The sequence below is a fragment of the Gouania willdenowi genome, chromosome 11 (assembly GCF_900634775.1).
Source record: "Gouania willdenowi chromosome 11, fGouWil2.1, whole genome shotgun sequence".
In the NCBI taxonomy this organism is placed as follows: domain Eukaryota; kingdom Metazoa; phylum Chordata; class Actinopteri; order Blenniiformes; family Gobiesocidae; genus Gouania; species Gouania willdenowi.
Genome location: NC_041054.1, coordinates 17,263,796 through 17,291,409, shown reverse-complemented (window position 1 = coordinate 17,291,409; position 27,614 = coordinate 17,263,796). Strand labels below are relative to the sequence as shown.

The 27,614-nt window shown below is 36.3% G+C and overlaps 1 protein-coding gene across 5 annotated transcripts in view; it reads right to left on the bottom strand.

Moving 5' to 3' along the window:
* Window positions 1-27,614, bottom strand: part of adgrb2 (adhesion G protein-coupled receptor B2) — a 271,609-nt gene that overhangs the window by 34,663 nt on the left and 209,332 nt on the right. For 4 of the 5 annotated variants that reach the window (XM_028461068.1, XM_028461072.1, XM_028461069.1 and 1 more), the window contains exons 17-23: window positions 18,813-18,916; window positions 18,356-18,458; window positions 17,091-17,241; window positions 13,141-13,210; window positions 10,405-10,471; window positions 5,342-5,427; window positions 3,617-3,715 (exon numbers count right to left, since the gene is read on the bottom strand). In XM_028461068.1, the coding sequence (XP_028316869.1) occupies window positions 3,617-3,715; window positions 5,342-5,427; window positions 10,405-10,471; window positions 13,141-13,210; window positions 17,091-17,241; window positions 18,356-18,458; window positions 18,813-18,916 (680 nt within the window). The remainder of the gene's footprint in view (window positions 1-3,616; window positions 3,716-5,341; window positions 5,428-10,404; window positions 10,472-13,140; window positions 13,211-17,090; window positions 17,242-18,355; window positions 18,459-18,812; window positions 18,917-27,614) is intronic. The other variant, XM_028461071.1, reaches the window with a different exon arrangement.

The window sequence follows — 27,614 nt, the reverse complement described above, 5'->3', positions numbered from 1 at the left end:
TATTGTTTTATTTGAATTTTTTCATTATACTAAAAATGTTAACTGGAGCGTTTTTTCATCATTTACTAAAGCTATGATCTCTGCGTGTGTGTCTGCACCTGCTTGTCAGTCGTAGTATTTTCTTGTGCTAAAACAATCACCGCAAACAGTTCCTGGTTTGATGAATTGGATTGCACCATTAATTTATTTGCATTTCCTCCTCCCAGATCTCCGCCTATTATACATATTCGTCAGAGGGAAACACTCTAAATGGATTGAGGGCGCATTGCGATTTGCAGCAGTGTACTCCTGATTCCCTAGGGTTTGTACGGCTTAATACCACTAAACCTTTAGTGAATCCGCCCTTCAGTGCCATACTTTTTTTTTTTCTAAGGAAAAAGAAATTTATAAATCATATATACATATATATATATATATATATACATATACATATATACAGTATATAAATCTATTTTTTTGACAAGTACCAGTAAAAATATCCCTCATGACTTAAACTAATGAGTGATTTACCCATGATCGGTACATTAGAGGATTGGTAACACTTTACTTGAAGTTTTATACATAAAGCTGACATTAAGCTGTAATTATTATGACATGACACCTTAACCTTTAGCCAAAACCCTTAGCCTCAACCCTAACCATTGACCTAACCTTAACCTTTAGCCCAAACCCTTAGCCCTAACCCTAACCCAAATCCTAACCTATAAAACACATGGTCCATAAAATGTATCTTTTAAATACCTTAACCATAATCACAGCCCTAACCCTAACCACTAGAGAGTGCAGGTTCTAAACCTAAAATAGATTTTACACCTTTAACCATAAATTAAAACAAGACATAACCATGAGATATCTAATTTCTTAAAAAATAAAGGATTTTTAGCCCTTGGGCCCTAAACCTAAAAAACAATCTGAAGTACCAGTCTAGTTATAGAAAAATTTGGACCATTAGTACACACAGACACAATCCACCCCTGACCTCTCCCTTCCACAGAAAGGATGGAGGATGGATGCCGGTGATGCCCAGTAAGGCAGGGCTGTGACTGAAGATACAGACATATCTCCCACTTCTGATTACACTCACATAGTCTGTCAACAGGAGCTACCCAGGTGGGAGTTACAGGGTGGTAGTCCATCCCTCACTCCTGTCCTCTGTTCCATAGTCACCACACTGCTGACATACCAAATTACTGATTACTGCACACGACACACTCACAGCCCTTATTCATTACCATTTTACTTTCACATTGTCTTCCAAACTGAACGGTCCAGAGGGATTTCACCGAGAAAAGAATGCCCCTAACCCTAACCTTTACCCTACCTAACTCCAATATAAATCCCTTCACCCAACCCCAAAAAATGCCAACATAGCTCTAAATGTCATAATTCAGTGAACAACACTTTATGACAGCCTTCATGACACCATATCCATGCTAATGACAGATAATGACAGAGTAATGTCAGCCATAAATATAAAACTTCAAGTAAAGTGTTACCAAATGATTATGCGAAAGAGGTTCCGAATTTAATGATAAACTGAAAGTGGCCATTAAAAAGAATGAGAGTGTGAGTTATCGGTAATGACCATAGGCAATGATATACCGTAGAATCCTCTATCAACAAACAGGAAGATAAAAATGTCTACAAGTATCATTTTTGACCAAGAAAAAACAAACTAACAAATATAATTTAGAAGAGTAAACTTGTAATCTTCAGTTTTGATTAGATGTGTTGTTTACAAAGCTTTTTATAAGTATAAAGCCAAAAAGCAATATTTGCATTGTTAGTGTTTAGTTTACAATAATGCTGTAGTAAAGTAAATCAGGAAACTATGTTTTATTTAAATTTGAAAAACGTTATTCTGGGAATCTCTGACAATTTTATCAGTTATTTGGATGTAAGCTTCGTGTTTACATGGGGACCTTAGTGTCCTCATGAGGGCCGGATTAAAAACAAAATTAATTAATTGATTTAAATGATTTTCCATCCATAGAATATTAAAATTGATCATTGATAATTTACTACATCCTTTCTACCATGTGTAATGCATTGCTGTGGGCTCTATATATATATATATATATATATATATATATATATATATATATATATATATATATATATATATATATATATAAATATATATATAATAGTATTTAAAACAACAGTTTAAAAAGTTTGAACTACTATGTAAAATTGGTAAAATATCCGAATTTAGCCACACTCTATTGCACAGTTTCAGAATTAAGTCTTAAACTTTGACCTGTAGTTTTGTTGTTTAATTTATTGGTTTCCTTTTATTATCTAAACCATGGCAACCAAATGTAAGCATTACATTGTAAGGAAAATATCCCTGGGGTCAGACTGACCGCAAGGGTAAAATGCGTTTGTAATATTTGAGAATAATAGGAGGGTTAATACTATAGGGGTGTGTATTGCCGTATCCCGATACATAGGTCACGATGCGATATATCCCAATATTACATTACAAAGCGATTTACTATGTGTACACCTTGAGAACATTATGTATGAAATATATTTTAAATTTATTTTAAACTCAAAACATTGGCTTTAACGTGCCATGTGCCAACAACTTAAAATAACTAACATACAATCTGCCTGTGGCTTTTAAACCAACTTTGACTTTAGTGCAACATGACTTTAGTGCAACTTAACTGAGGTATATGCCTAGATCAACAAATAAATACAGAAAGTTAGTAATTTGTTTTTATTTATTTATTAAAAAAAATAAAAAAAATAAAAAATAAAAAAATAAGTACTTTCTTTTTGGATTTTATAGAAAAAACACAAGCTGGTCAACATGCCCAAGTTTAAGCAAACTTCTTTGTGCAGTTACAATGTCTCCTGCAGTGGAAAAGACTTTCCTGGTTAAATAAAGGTTAAAAAAATAATAAAATAATAATAATTAAAAAAAAAAAAATTGATATGGGTTAATTTAGAATCTATCCGAGAATCGTGCAAAACAATTTTTTTCAACGCCCCTCGTTAATACTGCTGATCTGAACAACAACATAATCTTATCTTAGCATCATTGTTAAGCATAATCTTGCACTAGCATTAGACGTGGTTATTGTATTTCTTGAGAAAAACTCATTTCCTATTAAATAGCTCTCTTCACCGAACACCAAAGTTTATCTGATTTTACACCGTGCTTTGAAATATGATGCTATAGTTTTTATACCCTGTAGTTATTTATAGAAATTGGATGTATAACCGCTTATGTTGAACAATATCACACTCCAAACAATCAACATGTTGCCGAAAATGTTCTACAAACACAGTTTGACACAGGTCAGATTTACTCTACACGGCCTGAGGGAATCCCGCTCCACTTTAAAACATGCACTCATTAAATGGTGGCGACTCGTGGTGTAGGGTTTTTTTTCCCATTCATTAGTTTGTTTTCTTGCTCCAGACGAGTCTGAATGTCATCCTGCATCATTACCGACAGCCACTGATTAAAGTGATGAGGGGAGTGAGAGCGGTAGACAGGAGAGAGGGGGGGGGGGGGGGGGTGCGTAACACAGAGTGAGAAAAGAACAGGGAAGGAGAGGAAGAGGAGAAATCGAGAGCGAAAGAAAGATGAAGATGGACTAACATGGCGCTGCTGGCGGTTGAGCTGGACATAGCGGTGCTCGAGATCACGCCACACTTGGAGCATTTCAGGAGCAGTCTGCTACGTGCCTCTGCTGGGATGCTTTGAGATATGTGTACACACACACACACACACACACACACACAAACACACAACCATGTGAGTACAAGGAGTAGGGGAGGAGTAGGATCGGGAAAGGTGTGGAAACGAGTGCCAAACATGACATCACGGTGGAAGTGAAGACAAAAGAAGGAATGAATAAATCAAAGAAAACGTGAACACGACAAAAACATTAGAAGAAGGTGAGAAAAAGAAATAGAGAAAGGAGGGGAAGGAGAAAAAAAAGAAAAGTCAAAATTAAAACCAGATCTTAAAAAAGTATAGCAGTAAAGAATAAAAAAAAACAGTACGAATACAAAGAGCAGGTTGAGGAAACATAAGAGACGGACATTGTAATGTTACAGCAGTCGTGTGGACTAACAGATTACAGACAGAAAATACATCGGCCATTTTATTTCACACTCAGTGCATGCAGGATGCTGTGTCGTCTTTATCACAGTGCACACAGTGAGGCTTACTGTGAGTGAGCAAAACACAGTAAGACTGCTTTTGTTGTTTACTTATAGCTGACTAGTCAGATGGAGAAAACGTGCTTTTGTGTGCGCGTGCGTGTGTGTGTGCATGAGTATATAAAAGGAGAATGATGGGGCCATGCATGCGCTATGCTACATTAGCATCTTCTCACAGCTCATTGCCTTGGTGCCATCTACGTACCCGTGGTTTCATACGAAAATACATTACGATAATGACAGGCTGTCCTGTTAGCATCTCTACCCTCTGCTGTGTGACTGAGGCACGCGCGTAATGGCGTTCTGAGAACGCGGAAAGGTGCTTAGCGCTCGGAAAAGGCTGAAGACTTTTTTCCCTGTGTCAAAGAAGGATGTGTGTGTTTATTTATACACAACAATTGGTTTAATCTCAGTAGCATCATTGGCTAACAAAAGCTAATGAACCCCCTGGAGAGCCTAATCTCCACTGTTAACTCTTGCAGCTGCAAACAAATGAGCAGTTTCAATTAAAGCGAGAGGTAGACATTAGAGGAAACGCAATGAGACATAGAAGCAAAGAGGGAGGGAGACAACAATGGAATCAATAGGTGTGAAAATTACACAACAGATTTAGCCGCAAGAGCCTGGGAGATCTCCATCCAGGATTAGCAAGATGATGAGTATCTGCTAAGTGATATCAAAATAATTAATAGATGTCGGTGGATGCGTGTGCACGCCGTCTCAGACGCAGAGTAGGTGTGTTATTATTTGCACATGTGGCGATGCATTATAAATGATGTATTCTGTTTCATCCCAATAATCTGGGTGTTTACTCTGTGTAATCACATTTCTATCCATCATAGATTTTCTTAATCACCTGTCTTAGTAGAGCCAGTATGACACATGAGGCAATGAGAATCTGTAAGAGCAACACTTAAAAATATAACACTAATGCGACTAACAACCAAAACGTATTGTTATTTGTCGAATATTACCCCAAAACTACATGTGTGTAGGTAGAAGTATGAGGCACAAGTGCAATATTAGCTCTGTAGTCACGATTTGATAATAAGATATTGAGTACAAAGCCGTATAAAGGGAAATTATGCTTAAAAATGATTCGATGAGTGGATGGTGTGATGGTGAAATTTTCTGTGTGATGTCTTAGGAAGTGACCTACCCTGCTCGCTGCTTCTTTGACTTGTCAGAGATGCCGTCGCGTGACATTAGCTTGTTGAACACCACAATCCCAATGAGCATATTCACCTGAAAAAGTAAGGAAAAATACTTCAATTAGTATTACTGTATTCATATAAATGTTTGTCACTTGATGCTTTGGCACAGTGTTTCTCCAATGGGGGCACTTGAGAGAAAGGAAAATTAAATGAAAGCATTAAAAATGTGGGGTTTCATAATGTTTACTTTCAGTTAAAAATGATAATCACACCAAATATCACCAGCAACAACAACAAAAGAGAAAGATATACTGAATAATAGAAAGAACAGCCTAACAACAACGAAATTACAGCAAAAATACACACACTAAGTGAGAAAAAAATACTTACTATTACCAACACACAGAATGGCAACAAAGACACATTGAATGAGAGAAAAATACACAGGATCACAACAAAATTTAACCAAAAAGAACAGCGAAACACACAAAATGACACAAGAAACAACCAAACGACACACAAACAAACAAACAACAAAAACACACAAATAAGAGACATAAGTACTGAATAATAAAAAGAACAGACAAACAACAACAAAAATATACAAAAAGACACAAAAAAAAACTGTAAAACACACAACATTATGATAAAAATGATCTTAATTAGGGCATGAACTGGAAATACAAGGATTAGTGTTGGTCTCACATCAGGAAGGAGATGACCAGAAATTATAAAAACTTTAGAACTAAATATTTTCAAGATACATTAAATAACTGTTTCAGTCCACTTATTTACAAAATGAGATTCTTTAAATTGTGTGTTATCACCCACTCATTCCATCATTATGTTCTATAGTTTTTTGTTTTTTTCACAGACATCTTAGCAAAATAGAGTGGTTGGATATAAGGGGGTGCTCGCATTCAAAAGTAAGAGAAAGGGGGTATTTGAGCCACAAAAGTTTGAGAACCACTGCTTTAGCAGACTGAAAAACAGTTCTCGGGACAAAAACTGCTAATGCTTTGCTGTGAGTATTTTCATCGGGACTTGTTACCTCTGCCAAGAAAGATAATATTATTACCAGTGTTTCTTTGTTTGTTTGTTAACATGGTTACATCCAAAGCACTAAAGATTTAATCTTGGAGGATTCTATAAAGTTTTTGGAGGGGATCAAGATAAATATACTCGTTCTGGATCAGTTTCAAATATTGAAAAAAAAAAAAAAAATCCTCTCTCATCATTGCCAAAAATTTTCAAAAATGAATATCTTGGTTCCTTATTGACAGATCTTGAAATTAAATTGAACTAATTTATGTTGTGTTGGTTCCTAAATTACCCCACCGAGTTTCATCCTGATCGGATCCGGATCACGCCTTTCATTACGTTTGTTTGCACTTTACCTAATGTATCGTTGTTATTGGGGATATACCTTTCTTTCAAGTGTGAATGATCATGGTACCATAATCAGAATCACTGGTCCAGATAACTGGCATTTTCCAAAGAGGATATTTGTGGCTTGTTGGAGGTTTGCGTTCTCTGAGTTCTAGATCTATTGACATCCCAAACTTATCTTAGTATGTCAAGAAGAGCTATTTAGAAATAAATTAGAAATCTAAATAATTTTTGCATCGTTGTCTGAAAACTGTAGTGGATTAGTTTTGTACTGCAATACATTTTCTGATTCACATTTCATCTTCAGCATACAGCTATTTGATAAGTCTTTGTTTTGCTAAAATTTGCTTCACCTGTAGAGCACGAAAAAGGAAACACCGAGCAAAATAACCCTTTGAACATCATTGCAACCCATGGTAATCAATTCTCTTTCTTTGCAATTAGCATTTCATTCTAATTTTAAGTGCATGGCTGACTGAAATTCATACGTTTGCACACAAATCCCATAGATTTGAATGCCTTTTGAAAAAAAAAAAGAAAGAAAATCATGCGTTATCTTGGCATCCGTCACCATTCAAAACCCAGTAGTTACAGTATGTCTGCCAAACATCTGGCTAAAGTGACCCACTGATACAGATTTTTTTTTTGACTCACTAACAGAATGATTGGAGCCACATTTTGCAGCACCAACTCCATAATCCAGCTCGCCTGCAAGATTTACCACATTGGCAACCTTCTTCTAATCCTGGTATTTAAATGTTGGCTTCCGCTCATCCTCAACCTCTGGGCTTCCTGAATGCTAATCATGTGCTCATATTCTTTGTGTGCCTGCTGCTTGGCTTTGAAACCATACTTTCGGTTCAGTTTATTCCTTTTTCTTACCAAGCTTCGAGTCTGATTGGAAGTATTGAAGTCTTGCCTGTGCTCCTGGCTAATATGAAAAATGTAGCCGTCCAACACACTGAGAAGCAGTTAAAGTCAAACTTTTACATGGCCACTGACTAAGGAACTTTGGCAGAGAATGGGTTTCTTTTCAGTTTTCTTTTGATATATCTACAATAAAACACTTTCTTTTTCTTCTTTTTTTTTTTTAACATTTTTTGTAAAAACTGTCCTTTCCTTTTCACATCCAATCTCAAGAATGTTGTTGCTTCAGTCTGAGATGTGCCAGATTGTGTGTTCACCATTATCATGCTTGTCATGTCTTGGCCCCCGATTGGTGAGTCACCACCATCCGGCTCTGCTATTTGCCCAAGGCCGGGTTCATTAATTAGAGAAGAGTCCTTTGGGAATGTCTGTGTTTTCTTGTCCAACATCCCACTGTCATTACAGCAGTTTGTTGGAGTTGGGCCCTTGACAACACCGGGGAGGCATGTACCACACAGTCGCTGAAGTGTTGGAAGCACGTAAACATTGCAAGGGCAGAAATAGAAAGGCTAGATACTACAAAATCTGCAGAATGGTGTCATATATTTGTATCCTCAAGAAATAAACACACAGACTAAGAATCTGTTTGGTATTTACACCTGTCTTTAAGACAACTGTCAGAGTTCATTGAATTCAGATTGCTTTAGTTGGAAGCCTGCTTTTATTAATAAACAATTGTTAATGTCAATATCAGTTCAGCGCAAGGGGAAACAAGCACAAGTCAAACACACACAGGTGAGCAGTGGTCCATGGTGATCAGAGGAGAGCGCAAAGCCTGCAGCCATGTTGCACTCCAGCTGTTAATAATGACGTAAACGTATCAAACGTGCATAAAATCCACCTTGGTCGTGGATAAATGTGACCTGGCCATTCACACTGCAGTCGCATGGCATAAAGATCGGATACGTATCGGATTTAGGACTACATACTGTAACCAAGTGACCTGGGTCGCATTTGGAAAAAAATCAGATTTGGTTCATTCAGGCTGCCATAAAGAGATCAGATACAGGTTGCATGGGGCAAAAAAATCAGATTTGAGCATTAAGTCCTGCAGTGTGAAAGTAGCCTTAGTTCTACCTGGTCGACAATAAATCAGGACAAAGTGTAACTGAAAGACCAAAACAAATGAGGAAACCATGAGTTTAAATGCCTTGTTCCAGTTGCAACAGACCATTTCCTGCCGACACATTTAGGCATTAAACAACAAAAATGAGGCTGTTCATTGACATCAATCAGTGCAAAAAGACATTGTCCTCACTATTGTTATCCATTTTTCAACCTTTTCAACCCATTTAAACTTGTTTAAACCTTACTGCTAATATTCAACTATTGCTAGGTCAATGTTTAGTTAATGCTAGCTTAGTGCTAATGCTAGGTTATTGCCAAAGTGAGGCTAATGTTATTGCTAGGTAAATGCTAATACTAGGCTGATGCTAATGCTAGGTTAGTGCTAATGCTTGGTTAATGTTATTGCTAGGTGAATGTTAATGCTGGATTAATGCTATTGCTAGGTGAATGCTAATGCTAGATTATTGGTTATGCTAAGCTTGTTATATTTGAAAGGATATCATCTTCATTCTATTACATCAACAAAAACAAAATAAGAAATAGCTTTTTGGGAAGGAAACAATAATGCATTGTCCTAATGATTAATTGGGTACCAGTCTAGGTTGTAGCTAACCCCAAACTTTGAGTGAGCAAGCATTAGCCCCAAATCCAGGTTAAGGCTTAACAAGTATCTAACATGCATCATCATTCTTAGATTTATGCCTTGAAAATGCAATTCAAACAGTAAATAATCACTTTTTTCAGCCTTAGGACGGATGTGATATAGCAACCTTTAATGTTACAACAACCGTACCTTAAAAACAGCCAAACTCCTGTTTTTTTGTTAAGAATGTTCTGTAAAAACCAGCACATCTCTGTGCACGCTTGCACTACTCTGACCCATGCCCTTTTTTACTCACATTCTTTCTCCTTTGTAAAAGTGAAAATACAACAACAACAATAATAACAACAACAACAACAACTTTCCCAGTCTATTAGCGAGCCTGTGACAAAAGCAGCAGCAGTAGCAGCAATTATTCTACTACAGCTTAGAACCCCTGCCAGACCTATTAGGATTAGTGGTTCAAATATCAACCTGGGACTTTATTTAGGAGAAAATGAGAGAATTTGCTTTGTGCATTAAAGGAGATTGTTCTAACACCACTGAGATGCAATCAATGCACTCTCTGGGATTGCAGACCAATTTAAGATAACTTCAAAACAATAGTTAAAACCAAAGCACACAACTGTGTTTATCTAGCACAGTTACATATCTTAAAAGAGTCATTTTCAAATGAATAAAACAAGAGTTTTAGTTGTAACTGGAACAGATACAATGGCTTGTACAAATGTGAGAGATATAGGGCCAGAATTTAGTCAAGGCATTTGTTGCACTGCCAAAAGCTCACGTCTAAAGAGACTTTATTATTTTTTTTCCAGGGCTGACTATTTTAACTCAAGGATCAAAGTGCTCCACTCATTATTTCGTCATGTACACCCTGGATTTGTATGCTTGCATGTGCATATGCCTGTCAGTGATGGGGATGGTAATTATTAGAAAGCTTAAAAGCTTTAAGCTTGAAAAGAAACTTAGCAAAAATATTTGTAGAATCACGCAGCATGACCAGTGATGGGAATTAAGGGGGTGTTAGATCTGGAGAATGAGGATATTTCATCCACAGAGAGAGTGGTTGTACAGACTTACCAAAACAATGACAGCCGCAGGCCCAACAAAGGCATACAGCAAACCACCTTCCAACGACAACCAACAGCTGCAGCAGAGGAAGAACAAAAGCAGAAGCGTTGGAATAATAAAACACAGGAAAACCACACACTGTCAAATATCATCACCTTTCCCATTCAACACTCAATTTTCACATGAGAATGCCAGGCTTAACCATTGAGTACACATTCAATTAGGTATCATACAGTTTTCTTTGGGGAGGGATGAAGCATTTCATTACAAAGCCTGTTTCCTAAAAAAAAATGCCGTCATTGCTTAGCCAATTGATTACGTACATCCCCTAAAATATATCCTCAAACTCTAAATTTAATTTGGTGTAAAAGCTATTGAGGCCTAATGAGTTGCAATGTATCCTCCGGTGATGTCATTAGATCATAGTGAAAGCCTTTTCTCAAACTAATTACAAGTCAATAAAGAGAAAAGGAAACCTTAGGCTCTTGATGCTAAACATCAGTATCCCAGCAACAATGTTCTTGTCTATACACTACCTGTGACCAGATATAACCTGTAGTATGTTACGACTGTCGGAAGCTTTTTTTTTTTTGACTGTTGGAAGTAGGTCGCCAGTTGGTAAAAAATGGTAAATGGACTTGATTTTATATAGCGCTTTATCACCACACTGAAGCAGTCTCAAAGCGCTTTACATATCAGCTCATTCACCCTCACATTCACACACCAGTGGGACAGGACTGCCATGCAAGGCGCTAGTCGACCACTGGGAGCAACTTAGGGTTCAGTGTCTTGCCCAAGGACACTTCGACACATAGTCAGGTACTGGGATCGAACCCCCAACCTCTCGATCAGAAGACGACCCACTACCACCTGAGCCACGGTCGCCCCAAGTTGAACCGAAACAAAGTTCTGGACTGTGAAGGCACGACAGTGAAGTTTGGCTCCACAGTTTAAAAAAGGTTCTTAGAGTCATTTGTGAACAAAAAGAATCATGGAAATAGTATCTCTGTGTTTAAATTCAGGTAAACGCTTTCACATGTATGCTATTTAGAGATTAGATTAGTGCGCTGAAGGCTGATCAGTAGCCGAGTGGTTAATGCAGCGGACGTATGGGTTTAGTTTTTCTCATTGACGCAGGATTGATTCCCAGTGGAAATGACTCAAATGTTTATTTTCATGAGACAGATCATATACATGTTCATTGTTTTATTGTTTCACAACTTTATACAGACTGTAGATTTTGTAAAAATACAATAAAAACACATAGGGTACGTAATTTCCTGTTTACAGCAGCCGCGGTGAGTCCACTTTGCACCGAGAAGTCCGGTGTTATACATGCAAACATCTACCGTTGCTGCAGCAGCAACTTAAACTACAACACCGGCACTTCCGCATTCAGAACGACGTGACCGGAAATATCATTGTATCCTTACGCCAAATGCGGAAATGAAGCGTGCATATAGCTGATTTAGTTTTATCTTTGTTTAAAGAAAAAATGGTTGGTTCAGCGATTGTAGCAATTCTACAGTTTCATTTCGCAAACGCTTTTATGCAAAGCGACGTACAACGCGCGCAGTTAGGGTTAAGAGACTTCCTCAACAACCCACAGTGATGGCCCGGGATGCATTCAAACTGGTTACCATCCAATTCAAGCCTGCTTCCTTAACAGTTACGCCACCACTGCCTCCAACTTGCAACTGTTGATAAATCTTTAAGAGGACTAATTCATTACTGTGTCAAATGTCAGACACATCAGGCCAAATAACATCTTAAATTATTTGTTAAATTTTTGAATGTTACAGAGAGACAAAAACTTTTCGTAGCTTACATTGTTAAAGCCGCTACCCCCGATAGTTTTCTATTAGATAAAATCATAGTGTAAAACATGTAAAAGGTTGAATGTGCCACTTGAAAGTTTGTTTTTATCTCCACCAAAAACGTTCCGATTGTTGACATTTTCGCACATTGCATTGTGGGCTGTGGCGTTGCGGTGATGGGTGAATGTGTTCTTACGTCATTCTGATATCACAAAGAATATACCAGAAACCATCTACAACAACGACTTCAAGAGAATCACTGTCCTCCTCGTCTGGCAAAGAAGCACAAAAATGACGTAAAGACACTTTTATTCATCTGTTTATACTCAAGATCCAGCAATGTGCGAAAATTTCAACAAACAGACTTTCAAGCAATTCTGATCCTTTGCCTTTCTTTTTGGAGTAAATCATGTTCAAATCACTGACCTAAGAGTTAGCAGCTTTAAATCGATGAACTTAACAAGTTACTCAAACCTAATTAGCCGTAGGGTTTAGAAATGATACTTAACGATTAACTTTTACTCATTAGATGAATAGCTGATATGTTCTTGAGCTTTGCACATGGTGCATTTGAGGACAGGCTTTAGTCTCCTTGTGGCGATGCATAGCAAAGACGTGGATAAATTAAGAAGGAGAAAGATGGATGGTGGAAAACAACCGGTAAGTTTGTTGAATACATTTAGAGTGGTGGGATTTAGCTCTTCTCCTTGAATTATTAACCATGTTGAAAACGGACTGGTTGAGGGAATCATTTGTTAAGGATCCGCTAGATATGGTTAGAATACATAATAGAAGGCTAATACATATCCGCAATGGTCAGCAATCGCATTATTTCAAAGTGTTGCATCGGGATAAGAGCAAAGGAGAAAGCTGGTTGTAAGTGATGGCATTAATTTTAACTGACAGATAGTTGATGAGTGGGACTTACTAGCTGGCTGTGCCATAACCTCTCGCCCTGGTGAAACCCACTGAAACAGCTACAACAAGGGCTGGAAGACCTGTGGACACAAAGATGGAGAAAGGTCAGGAAGACGCAAGCATCAAACCTAAATGCGTGTCAGAGGGGACAAAAACACACAGGTAACACCATTCATTGAGACGAACACTGCATTGTAATTTCTTTCAAAGCTGAGCTACACATTAGGCTCCAAAAAGAGGATATGAACAAGTGACAAGCTAGATTTCACAGAAATGAGGTTTTCCATTTTAATAAATTAAATAGTAAGTTAACAGTAAAATGATAAATAACCAATTGGTCCAATACATTTCATCTTAATAAACAAGAAAATAATAGAAATATTATAGTAGTATGAGTTAACAGGTAAGCTTAAAACATTCAAAGGAATTTGAGTGAAGAACAAAACTTTGACACATTTCTTTAAAATTGTTATACACACAATAAGTTTTTTGTTTGATAAAACAGTAGTGTATGCCTCATACAGCAATGAAACATACATAATTTACTCCAAAGAGAAAGGAAAAAAGGTCGAAATTGCCACTTGAAAGTTTGTTTTCATCTCCATTTTAAACACTCTGTTTCTTGCACTTCTGTGCATCCGCCTCCGTGACTCCATATCCCACAATGCATTATGCAAAAATGTCAACAATCGGAGTGTGAAGCTGAAAACAAACTTTAAGACCTTTTTCTTTTCTATTTCAAATAAATTATGTTCAACTCATTGATCCATTAGGCATACACTATGATACTACATATATATATATATATATATATATATATATATATATATATATATATATATATATATATATATATATATATATATATAAATTTATTGTGGGTAGCAGCTTTAAATAGTAGACCTTTAGCAGTCAGCATTTTTATTTTTAACTATTTGATATTGGTATTGCAAACACAAACCCAACAAAACATTCAATCGTTTCTTCATGAATATGTCAATGTAAAAAACAAACACATTTTGTAGCCAAATCAGAACATTTGTGTGTGTCTCAGGCATGTGTGTGTGTGTGTGCGTGTGTTTGAAAGATAAACTGTGCGCCTGAAATAAGAAGGAAATATGCAGGGCTCGTAATGAGCCTGGCTCTGAAATATTCATGCAATTAACAGAGCTGTAATTATGACTGCAAATGAAAAGCAATTAGAGAATTAGAGAGTCACATTATCATTTACAGATATGATGGGGAGGAGCCAGGCTGGCCCATTAACTATGGCATACAGAGTTACATGAATGTGTGAAATCGGATAAACGCATGGGTCAAGATTCCACCTCTTCCTTCAGTTCTTAACTCAAATCTGTTAGACTTTGAATGAGTCAGCGAAATCAGTCGATGTTTGTTGCCATGTTGGTGATGCTGAATCCAAACAAGTCTGTGTGTAGTGTGACATTATCTCTCTTTTCATGGCTGTACAGCAATCTATACATTCTCACTCTATTGGATCTCACAAGGGTATCTTTGATTTGGCAGATTAGACGAGAAGGATCGATACCAAGTGAAATGAACAGACAAGACTGTGTGTGTGTGTGTGTGTGCGCGTGTACATTTGTATTTTCGAGGGTTATCTTCCTAAGCATCTTGCCAGTCTAGAGCAGATGTTATCATCCGTTTTGATTATCCTCTAACATCCCTGATGCCCGTTGTGTCACGTTGTGATGCATTGAGGACAGCATAATGGAATGACATCGAGGCTGATCGGAGAAGAAGCAATGTACAGCTGAATAGCGTCAAGGAGTGAGATTACCTGTTCTCTTAAGGCATCGCCTGACATCCTTTGTAAGTGCGTTTGCGTGGGGGAAACTCAAATCTAGCCGTGGTTGAATTAGATCAAATTACACTGGAGACTGTAATGAATGCCTTTTGGGAAATAACAGCACACGGCAAAAAGAAAATGGGATAGAAATGAGAATGGAACAAATGAAGACTGTTAAGCATAATAACAGCTAGCATTTGCAGCTCTACAACATAATGAGCTGCTAGACTTTCATGTGAAATAAGGCTGTTTCACTGCTCTCTGTCACCACTGCACGTCACACAGTTGAGATTCAATCAGCATCCGATTCATAAAACCCTATTTGCATTGCTGAAAAATCCCCCGGCACACATGTATGGTTTATGTACGTTCAGCGGTGGGGGCATGCAAATTTTCCATCAGCTGCTAAATAGAGAGAATCCCATGTGTTACTTTATATTGTTTTGCATTTCAAACTCAGAAGTGTCTTCTATATTGTTTAACAGAATGAATAAACAACATTTCACGTACATTTTTTACATCTATTTATACTCACAAACGCCATGGAGCGTTTGGTTTGCAAATGTAAAATACAATTTTGAACAAATATGTGTGATTCATATTATAGAACGCCAATACATCTAGATGATGGATATAGTAGATCTTCACTATCCAATGGTAAAATACAATCTCATGCAATTGAGCAGGCGTGGAGAAATAAAAATATTTTCTTATGACTTATGCATCTATTTTGTGCTGCAGACACTACTTTCAAACTCAATGTCTTTCGATTGGTAGATATTTCGCGCAATTGCATCGTCTCACCAAACGCTACGTGAACGCGCAGCACGATAATGTTTACATGCTCTGCAGGATGTTAGATTTGAGGAAATCTTGTTGCCACGTACGCAAACTTAAAGTTTATTTCGTGTCATTGTCATAAACTTTGTGAGACTGGGCTGTGTGCGCGTGTATGTGTTTGCTAAAGGCGGTTGGACTGTGACTGAATGGCGAACTGCATCATTCAAGGCACATGTACTGTATATCAACATAATAACAATATGTATCATTATTAAAACGTATGTATACTGGTCTGTGGCTCAGTGGTTGGAGGCCACTGGTGTTGATTGACCTTTTATTAATAATCATCCCTTGCAAGTCAATTGCGCCTTCATTTTTGGACAAAAAAAACTTGCTACAAAGTAGAAATGTGACACAGCACAACTCATTTTTTCTTCACGTCTACAGAATTTTAATTTTGGGCCAAGAGACAGAGACCCATTACATTCCTTTTCAGGTTTAATGTCTCAGAAGATAACAATTACTTTCTTAGAAACTTGCTAGTATATTTGCACGAGGTGCAAAAAGGGAACGCTGTATTTTAATGTGTAAACTAGTTTTTTTTTTTTTACTTTCAGAGTGATTAAATTGGAATGCACAGCCTCAGGGGTAGTGATTGTTGTAATGCATGAGGACCATGGATTATCACTTAATGAACAATTTAATGGTATAATGACCTCCTTGCGAACAAATTCCTATTATTATCAATGAATATAGTAGAGTAAAAGGATGAATGAATCATGAATATAGTAGAGCAAAAGGATATTCTGAGAAAAGTGGCACATCTTTGAGTCCTGGGAGACTTGATATTTTCTAAAGGTATGATACGACCACAGTTACCCAGTGCTTTAAGAATAATGGCGGTAGTTTCTTCAGAGAATTGATCAAATATGTCTTCTGTTTGCTGAAAATTCAAGCCGAGCACAATCGACACAAAACAAAACCTCATCCATCAACTCAGAGTCCATCAAATACTGTATGTCTACTTCAAGCTAATGGACACAAACACTAGTTTAGCAGTAGATGGAGGAGCTAGCTGCTGATTTATTCCCTTGTTGATCAAAAGCCATTTAGATTAAGAACATTTACATGTTTGCATGAATTGCAGATGCACATATTTTGACTGGCATGTTTTATGGTAAACAAACAACTCAAATCAGGCCCTCCACGTTTAAGTATTCAACAATTAGTCATTGAATCAATATGAAGCAACTTTTTGCCCGCTTTGCAGATGAAACCTTCCTATTTTTGTATGTGAACATTCAGCACCTTTTAAGAACCGTTCTTCCAGAACAACTACATCAAGTTCCACAACAAACATAACAACTTACCCCAGCCGAGGCACAGAAAACGCTTGCGAATGAGTCGGGACCTCAATTTGCCAACGACAGCCAGGTAAGACTGCCATGCCTCAGTCAAAACCCAGCAGAAAGATGCCAAGAAGAAGAAATGCAGGAAGGCAGCAGTCACCGTACATAGGCCCTGGAGCAGACAAGATATTTACATTTTTTTTAATAAAAAAATCAAGAAAAAGTAAGAAGTGAGAAGTCATCTGTAGTTTTTGGGCACAAAAATATACAGAGCTGCTATTTGCAACACTGAGGTGCCCTTGAGCAAGGCACTAAACCAGAACACTGCTCAGTGTTTTTTGTAAAGCAATAAAAAAAAACACTTATTTTGCCAATTTAAAATAAAAAAAAAAAATAACATTTGTATTTACAAAGCTGCCGACATTTATCTTTCACCACTAAAGCAGCTAATTAACAGCAGAGGTGAAAGTAACAGATTACAAGTACTCACGTTACTGTAAATGAGTTGCTTTTATGGGAACTTGTACTTTTTAAGTATATTTCTAAATCAGTAATTTTACTTGTACTTAAGTATGTTCTAAAATAAGTTAAGTAATTCATTACATTTCTACACCCAACCGTTACAGAGTAAATTACAGTTTTTTTTTAAAAAATTTTTTTATTTTTTTGTTTTGAAATGATCAACGGATATTGTGAAACTACAAAAAAAGAAAAAAATGACCAGAAACAAAAATCAAATGCATCACATCATAGCAAAACAATTTTATTAAATGTAATGCACCGCGCCAAAACAGCTCTGAATTACGGTTATTTTCTCAGTTTTAGAGTTCATAAATGTAGCTATACTTAGAGCCTGAATTCATTGGTTTTATTTTTCAAAATAATTGTACATTTTGATAAACCTTTTATTTTATACAGATGCCTTTGTGGAAAATAAATGAAGTTCCAATTGTGCAAGATTTGTTCTCTTCCTTTTTAGGTTTATATGAGATATGTTTACTGTATGCAAGGAAACCGTGGCAAGATTTATTACCAAAAATAAACAATGCGGGTGAAAGTAACCAGTAACTTTTACTTTGAGTACTATTTAGTTGAGATACTTTTACTTTTTGCACTTTAATATTTTATGTATGACTTACTTGTATTTGTACTTGAGTACAAATTCAATCAACTTTGTCACAGTTTTGTTTCTAAGTCGTCAGCAAAGAAGAAACAAGCTAAACAAGTATCATAACATCGTGAATAAAGTTGTTATTTATCAAACGTAGTTTGGCGCTGGGCTTTACCTTGCTTAGGGTTTGTGATTGTCCAACCAAAATCAACAAATTGGAGGCCAGGATGGAAAGGCAAAAGTTTACCAAGATGATCGATCGCTCCGACCGAATGTACCTAAAAAGTAGAGGAGGAGAGAGTGGGAGTGATATAAAGAGGACTGACACTTCATTTCAAACATTAATGACAGTTTAATGGACTTCAACACTTCATTTTTGGAATCTGTCACATCATTAGTATGATTTTGCCATCTGTTGTGTGTTGCCATGGAGGCCAAACTGATAACCATCCCCTGCTGTAATGAAACCATTTGTTCATTATTAGGCCTCAGTGGAGTTCTGATAAAGCAGAAGACTCAAATACATAGTGTTGTTGAATTTTGTGCACATTAATAACTGGCTAATATGGATATACTGTATACTGGGCAGGTAACCATTGGTTTTGTATGTTTAGTATATATTTTTTTTTTACCTCCAGAAGGCAGCGTAGATGAGCAGCAGGATCAGCAGCGCCGTGCATGAGACTCCACAGCCCACCATGAGGGGCACAGACGGCATGCTAATAGGACCCATGTCCTAATTGATGGAAAAGAGAAAGCAGAGAGGAAAACATGAATTAAAAAAGGCATTAATATATGAATAAAAAAAAAAAAAAAAGCTGTCAGAATCAGCAGTATCAATATAGGATCTGACAATATGTAATATATATTACGCAAGATCGATATGAATGAATGAGAAATGTGTAAAGCCCTTTCCTTTTAATCCATTTGTAGCGCCCTGGTAATGATATGCTATTACCTTTAATTAGACTACAAGATTCTGGTATCGACGGACCTCAATAATGACGTATAATTACACTACTCTAAAAGTTGCTATTTGTTAGAAGTAGTGGCATTATCTTGAGTGCTGTGCTCTTATACCTCTAACAGGGTACAGTATATCACTGCTGTAAGGCACACGCTGTAATATGTTGGTCTTTATATTCTTTGTGTACTGTAATAACAGCATTTCATATACTATACAATGGCAAAAAATAAATAAAAATACCACACAATGAAACCATTTGTCATAATGGAGAGTGCACACTTACTTCTAAGGTCTAACTATGAAAGGATATATACACATACTTTCATACATACATGAACTTGAAAAGGACTGGGAGGAAGTAAACTTATAAATTCCCACCCCTGTAGTTGTCATAATTCACATCAGTGGTTTCATCCTTTCACAAAACAGTTAACATAACAAATAAACAGTTTACATGCAAGAAACGTGTATATATATATATATACTTATATATACACATAAATATACAAAAAGATACGTTACAGTACTTTAGTAGATCACAATCTATTGACAAGCTCTTATATGTACCAGTTTTATTTTTTTTTATAAAATTATATATATATATATATATATATATATATAAATAAAATTTTTGTTACAAAAATCACCGCAATTATAGTTCAGCGTCATCAAGCACAAGCACATTTTAGCACTCTTATTGCCTTTTATTATTATTATTATTATTATTATTATTATTATTATTATGTTTTTATTTTTTTAGATTTACCCCCTGAAAAATTCACTTTCTCTAGTCAATATTTCTCTTCATTTCTGTACTCTGACAACATATTCCCTTTATATTTCTTTTTACACTTGTAAATATTTGCACAATGTTTTATATGGTTCTCCAAACCATTCCAGAGTAGGACTCCGCATACTGACACACACCAACCCCACCCACCAATGGGACTTTAAAGATACCACATCCCCCTAAAAGGAGTGCAGTATAGATTTTAAAAATAGTTTTTGTGATCAATGTTAACAACTTTATGTATAACTCTCATAGCACGCTTTTGTATTAAACACGAGAGGATGTCGTGAGCTTTTGTAGTTGTTGCCCCATATTTCTAAGCAACAAGTTAAATATGGTAAAATGAACATTCTTGAGCATCATACTCAAGAATGTTGTTTATTACTACTTTTTGCAACCTTAGATTGTATAAGTCGTATGTGGGCAGGCTTCCATGATAGTTTGTTGTCCACTGTTATACCTAAACATTTGCATTCAGATAACAATTGTTATCTGAATTGTTTTTCAGTTTTATTTTTGTCGTTTCCAAAAAACATAGCTTTAGTCTATTAGTTCTTAGTTCAGATTTAAGGATAGTTTGTTTGTGTCCATTTAATTTTTCACTTTCCTTAATTCATCGTTGACAGCACTACTAAGTCTACAATAATTTTCATTTGAATAAAACATATTAGTGTCATCTGCAAATAGAATCATTTTTAAAAGCCGAGAATGATTAAATATGTAATTTAAATCAAGTTAAATAATTTTGCACTTAAAATTGAACCTTGGGGCACTTCACAGGGAATTTCAATGTACCTTCATCTTAAAGATCCATCTATAAGTACGTAAATGAGGCATTTTGCTGCCTAGTAAGTATGAAGTAAAACTATTCTGAAATGCCCAAGCATGTCAATACAAACTAATGCAGAAAACATAACATGAGGAGTTTAATTCCTTTGGAAATAAATGCAGGAAAATATCTCAGAAAGAGACTGAGTGGAAAATAAATGCACTGAGTGAATCAATTGGAAGATTTAAGAGAAGAAAGTAAAGAAGGTAAAAGCAAAGAGTAGGAGGAGAAAGAAATAGACAGGGCGATGGAAAATGAGTAAAAAAATCCAAAGCCTCGCATTGTTGGAGCTACTTCTTGGCCTATCAAAGGCAATTTCTCCAGAGGAAAGTATGGAACAATCCAGAATACCAATGTGCCACACACGTACACTTAAACCAACTCAGAGAAAACACTACAGGGTAAAACATAATCAAAAAAAAAAAAAAAAATCCTCATAGTTCAGGATGAAGGGGTGCGGGGGCGTTTAGAGGAAGGTCAAAGGATACACAAGGTCTGACAGAGCAAGAATAAGAGAAAGCTGTTTTGTGTGTGAAACCAATTACTGTGAGATGGTCTGACTGTTAGCAACACTGCCTAATGTTTGGATTAAATAAGCCGTTGGACAGAATGTGTCCATGATTGCATATAACTGACTACATGACTCGGATTAAAACCTGCCAGCCTGTCCAGAACATATCCAGCCTTGAGGCACGAAACACTAATCTTACATTTAATTTACTCTTTTCAAATCCCCGACAGATGACCAACAGATTTTTGTTCTCTCAATGTAGCTAGGTGAGTTTATTTAATTTTAAGATTTCAACATTTGTCAAATGTTTTGGTTTATTGAAAAAGAAAAAAAAAACAACAACACGGAAATACACACACCAGATGTACATTCTATTAGGGATGTCCCAATACAACTTTTTCATTTCTGATATGATACTGATATTGCAGCCTTGCATATCTGCTGATACTGATATTGATCAGATATATTTTTTCTTAGATAAAAAAAAATATAATTACTTACTTTGTAGTGTGGAATGTTAGAAATAGAAAAAAGGCTTGATGTTACTCAAACAGAAAACAATAGTAGGAATGAGAAAAACTGACCCATTTATTAATAACAGATTGGTTACATACATTTTAATCTTCATCATAATATCTACAGTATTCTACGAATGAATAAGAAAAATTCAAAAAATAATAAAAAAATAAATAAAATCGGAAAATCCAGAAATTTGAATCCGATACTCGTTTTCAGGCAATATCGGACCGATATCCGACATTAATATCAGATCAGGACACCCCTACATTATATTGGCTTAAGACTGACATTTTACACAAAAAAAGCTATATCCTAAATAAATAAAAAGATATTGTATTGGTGTTAGAAGGGATGTATGACTACATGAAATCATGTGTTTGAAGAAGGACTACAAATAAACAAACACAAAAATAAATAAAACACGTTCTGTATACGGCCAGGCTCCCGAGGGCAACTTAGCTACCATGTGATGTAGAAGAAGAAGGAAAAAAAAAAGTCTATTTTCAGCTCAGGAAGTTTAACCTACTTATCTCATCTCACTGACACTCCTCCCCCTCATTCCTCCCACCACTGCTTCCACCCACTCTCTCCCTCTAACACTTTGCCTCTCACTCCCCCTTATATTTATCGATTTCACGATATATCACAAATTTTTGGGTGCCAATTTTAAATCGATTTTATATATATATATATATATATATATATATATATATATATATATATATATATATATATATATATATATATAGTAACATTGTATGCTATTTTGTTACTTTTCTTTAAAATGTGCATTAGGTGTGGGGGTCATTCGTTTCCCTGGCATGTAGCAGGTTCTTATACCATCCATCCATCCATCTTCATACCCGCTTATTCCCGTTTATCAGGGTCGCAGGGGTCTGCCGGTGCCAATCTCCGGCTCTCATAGGGCGCTGGGCGGGGGTACACCCTGGACAGGGCGCCAGTCCATCACAGGGCAACACAGACAGACAACCACTCATTCACTCCTATGGGCAATTTAGAGACTCCAATCAACCTCACAGTCATGTTTTTGGATTGTGGGAGGAAGCCGGAGTACCCGGAGAAAACCCACGCAGCACGGGGAGAACATGCAAACTCCACACAGAAAGGACCCAAGTGTCCACCCCAGGGCTTGAACCCAGGACCTTCTTGCTGTGAGGCGGACGTGCTAACCACTAAGCGGTTCTTATACCATTACCATCAAAGTACATTATATTGTTAAGTCTTGGAAGTCCTCATACGCCTCTTTCATAAATACAGGTTTTCACTCATATCATATCTAAATCTTATTTTGCCATCATGCTACAATAAATCTATGACTGTGCTTGAACAATAACTCCATCTTTATTCTGTTTGGTATATTAGCAGCACTTCTATATTTTCTTCTATATTTTTACCACTTCTCAGAGTATCTGGCAGCTGGCCTGCCACTGTCCTAGAAAAGAAAAATAACACAAATCTGTTTACATGCTGTATGCATAGATATACTTTTTTTTATTCATTATTTATTTTTATTTTAATATTTTGAACTCATGCATAAACCTTATCATTCATTTGCACCTTGTTATTCACTTTACTTTACAACCTCCTTGTTTTCTGCGTGTGTGTATAATTATTATTATTATGATAGCTAACATTCAACTTGTAATCAGTGAAAACAATCACAAAGTTGAAAATATTTTATTGTAGGCTATAAGTAAATAGATCATTAGACGCAACCTTGACACAAGTCAAAGTATAATTTTTTTTTTTTTTGTCTTTTTTGTAGCACGTCAAAAGTTTCCACCTGACTTTGCGGGAGTTTTAAAACTTTGAGTGTGTTGATAACCTTTATAAGACGTAGAGTCTAACTGCATGTGGCCATTACTGGTCTCGCCAGGCTTCTGATTCAGGTGTGAAAACTTTAGAAAGTTATCAAATTCTAGATGTTTTTTTCCAATAAGAGAACAGCAAAGTTAGAAAAAGTCTTAGCAGGAAATATGCTACGTCATTTGCTAACTTGCTGCCTGAGAGCACTAGAATCAACTTAACAGTAGAAAGACAAAAGATGATGTACACTTAACAGCCAATAGACATCCTGAACACGCTTTTGTGTTGCTTTAGTTTGTCACTGATATATTTTTAAATGTCTAACGTTATGAAGAAGGAAAAAAAAGAAGTCATATTTTTTTCATGACGATCTATTAAAATTATGTGGTAAGAAAATTAATGAAAAAATCTTAATTAATCACACTTAACGACCAAGCAGCATAATCATACTTTCAGTTTTGATTAAAAACGTTAAACAAAAAAGACATGGAACACATTTCTTTAAGCTGATCTAAAAATATGTTTGTTTTTTTTTTTTTTTCTGTCAAGGCTATTTAACATATCTGTGAATGTGACCATGTTTTCTGTGTAGTTCCTCTTCATTTGATTCTTTTTAAAATGCTATAAACCTCGGTGAAACCCTGATTTGCTCTTTGAAAAAGTACATATTAAAATTAGGCAGTCGTAAGCTCCCTTTCTTCCTACAGAGATGAATAAAGAAGCCTCCCGTGAAACGGCTGTGACATTTAGCTCCACACTGTGCCGGGTTGGTAATCCTACCTACCTGTTCCCCTATAATACAGCCAATGAAATGACAGGTGGTTTAAAGCAACAAACCTCTGGGCTTTAGTCTCAAAGGTTTAAGTCATCCTAAGCTTGGAAATGCAGTACTTAGACTGAAAACATAAGACATCCATGTATAGTAACGCTGGTATTTTCTATGCAGAGTATTTAGCTCTTCAATGTATGTTGATGTTGAAATATCGAACATAAACAGGAAAACCTCAGCATGAATAAGAAAGCATAAAATTATCTCTTATTCACAATTGTGTTCACCATCTTTTCACCCAGTAGTTCTGAATGCTTTGCTACATACTAATTTATACCAGGTCAAAGCCAACAATAACCAGTGTTTGCTAACTTCCTCTTTATGTCTGACATTTTCAGACGGCCATGTTGCTATTCAGGTGAAGAACAAACTGAAGTTAGAAAAAAAGGGATTGTCCGATGGTCCCGTGAACGCAACCCTCACGTGACGATGCACGATTCACGATGGCGGCACCCCGCTGCTAGAGCAAAATGACTTTTCCCCTCTGATTTTTTTTTTTTTCTTCTTCCACTCTCCGACTTGGATCAATTAGAGCAGTGTTTCCCCAACCAGGGGTACGTGAGCAGATTGCAGGGGGTACGTGGAAAAATTAAGAATTTATTTCCAAAATAATAAAAAAATATTCTCAAGTTACAAGTCAATAAAATGGTACGTGTGCGCAATGACTTGTTTTTAAAGTTTAAATGCCTGTTTAAAGGGGACATATTCAAAGAAGCTCCTTTTGTGGTAAATGTCACAACACTTGTATATAACACAGGCAGGTTAATTATTTGTTTTGTATTTATCTATTTATATTACTTATTATCTTTATTTATTCTTATTTTTATTTTTCTAATTTCAACAATATAATCATAATATATTAGTATTAATAATACAAACGTTTACTATAATATTATTTCTTATATTTATAATTTTTATTGCCTTGAAGGTAACATCATTTTATGTTTAATTTTAGTTAAATAAGAAGATAATGCCTGAGTATTAATTGTTCAATTTAAGAAGATGAAATAAAATGACTTGTGTTAAATATTCAGTTGTGTTATGTTCTACTTTTGGAGAATCATTAAGTGAGGGGTACTCATGGTATGACAAAAAGGCTCAAGGGGTACACAAGACAAGAAAGGTTGGGAAATACTGTCTTTGAGGACTATATTGACTTTTTCTACACCCGATACTGCACAATGAACATGGCATCTTCATCCACTTCCAAACTTGGAAAATCCGGCTTCTCTCCTGACAACAAACGATCCCGTTCAGACTCTTTACCCAGTACAGGCACTTCTCCATCCCAGAATCCACTCCGTCATTCAGAGGTAAGCGACATTCTCATCTCCGTTAGTCAAAAACTCTCCGTACTCGATGCCAGAATCGCTCTTGTTGAACTGTTACACAAAGAACTCCAAACACTAAGTCAAAGCCTTGAGTTCAGTCACGATTAAAGAGAAACACTCACCAAGAAAAACAAAACACTGAATTCGACCGTTCTCAATATCAATGGCCAGATAACTTCCGTCACCGCCGAAAATAAAGCAATGAAAGAAACGATCCTGGACTTACAAGCACGCAGCATGAGCGGCATTCATGAACACGCCACCGACGACCCAGGGCAAACAGTAAAGGACTTTATGAAACATCAACTAAAACTCCACGCAGACACCGTAAACAACATCACCTTCCACCGCATTCATAGATAAGGACAAAAGAACATTAACAACAACCGACCCCGCCCTCAAACAGAAAGAACTCGTCAAACGTCAAGAAAAACAGCTAAAAAGAAAGGACTTTGGACTTAAATGATCAATACCCAGACAAAAGCAGCTCTTCCCAATCCGCAAGAAAATGATAACAGAAGGAAAGAAAGCAATCATCTCACTGGACAAACTATATAAAAAACGAACAGTTCTACCGCAGCAATAACATTAGCTGCCCCTGGTTATACTATCTATCGCTTTAATATGTTCAAGCATAACTGCCCTGTCTCTCTTTTATGAACACTCCCTCTTCTACCCCAGCTCCCCCCTCCACCCCCGCATCTACTCACTATAACACAAGGACAAATATATTTACTATAGCACCCACGTCCCACTCCGAACAATCATGCACACACAAACAGCGCACTGATTGTTAATCAAACCGTATGACAGCTCCTAAATTTGTTTCATGCAATGTTTGTGGTATTGACATGCAGGCAAATAAAAAAAAAAAAAAAATATTCAACCATCTCATACTCCAGGCAGATATTTGTTTATTACAGGAAACCCATCTTTCAGAACTAAACAACATTAAGTTAAAATCTTCTCAATTTCCGGTCTCATTTTCATCTCATTGTAACAAAAATAAAATGTTTTTTTTGTTTGTTGTTTTTGTTTACCTGCATACCCCTTTTTATATAATTTGCAGTCTATTATATGTACTGCTATTTTCACTTTTGTTGTAATTATTACTGATATAATTATTGATTACACGACACACACTGTATGTTGTTATCACCTCTGCAATTTCTGTTTTAGTTATTATTGTTTGTTGTTATTTTACTCATGTAAAGGATATTATTTATTTTGTGTCCTACCATTATATATTATGTCTGATTATTATCGTTATTACTATCAATATTCACAATTGATGGTGATGATTGATATCGTTGTTGTTGCTGTTGTTTTCTTAGCCATTTTGGATACTTGTGTTGTTATTCATTATTATTGTTATTATTAATTATTGAATTCATTTCCTCTTATTATTATTGTTAAGATATTTGTTTACCCATTTTCTGCTGACTGTCAAACAAAATATTTACAGTTATATTGTGTTTATAGATATACAGTATGTATATATTGTTGGGGATGGGGGGTGTGATCCTTCCGGGCCGGCGCTGTTGGTGTGCTGGTGGGGTGGTAGAGTCGACGGCAATGATGGTGATAGTGATAACAAAAGCAATAATGATTCATTAATAATTTTCCATTTATCGTTTATTACTCCACCTCACCTGACTATTACAAATACACACACACACACACACACACACACACACACACACACACACACACACACACACACACACACACACACACACACACACACACACACACACACACACACACACACACACACACACACACACACACACACACACACACACACACACACACACACACACACACACAC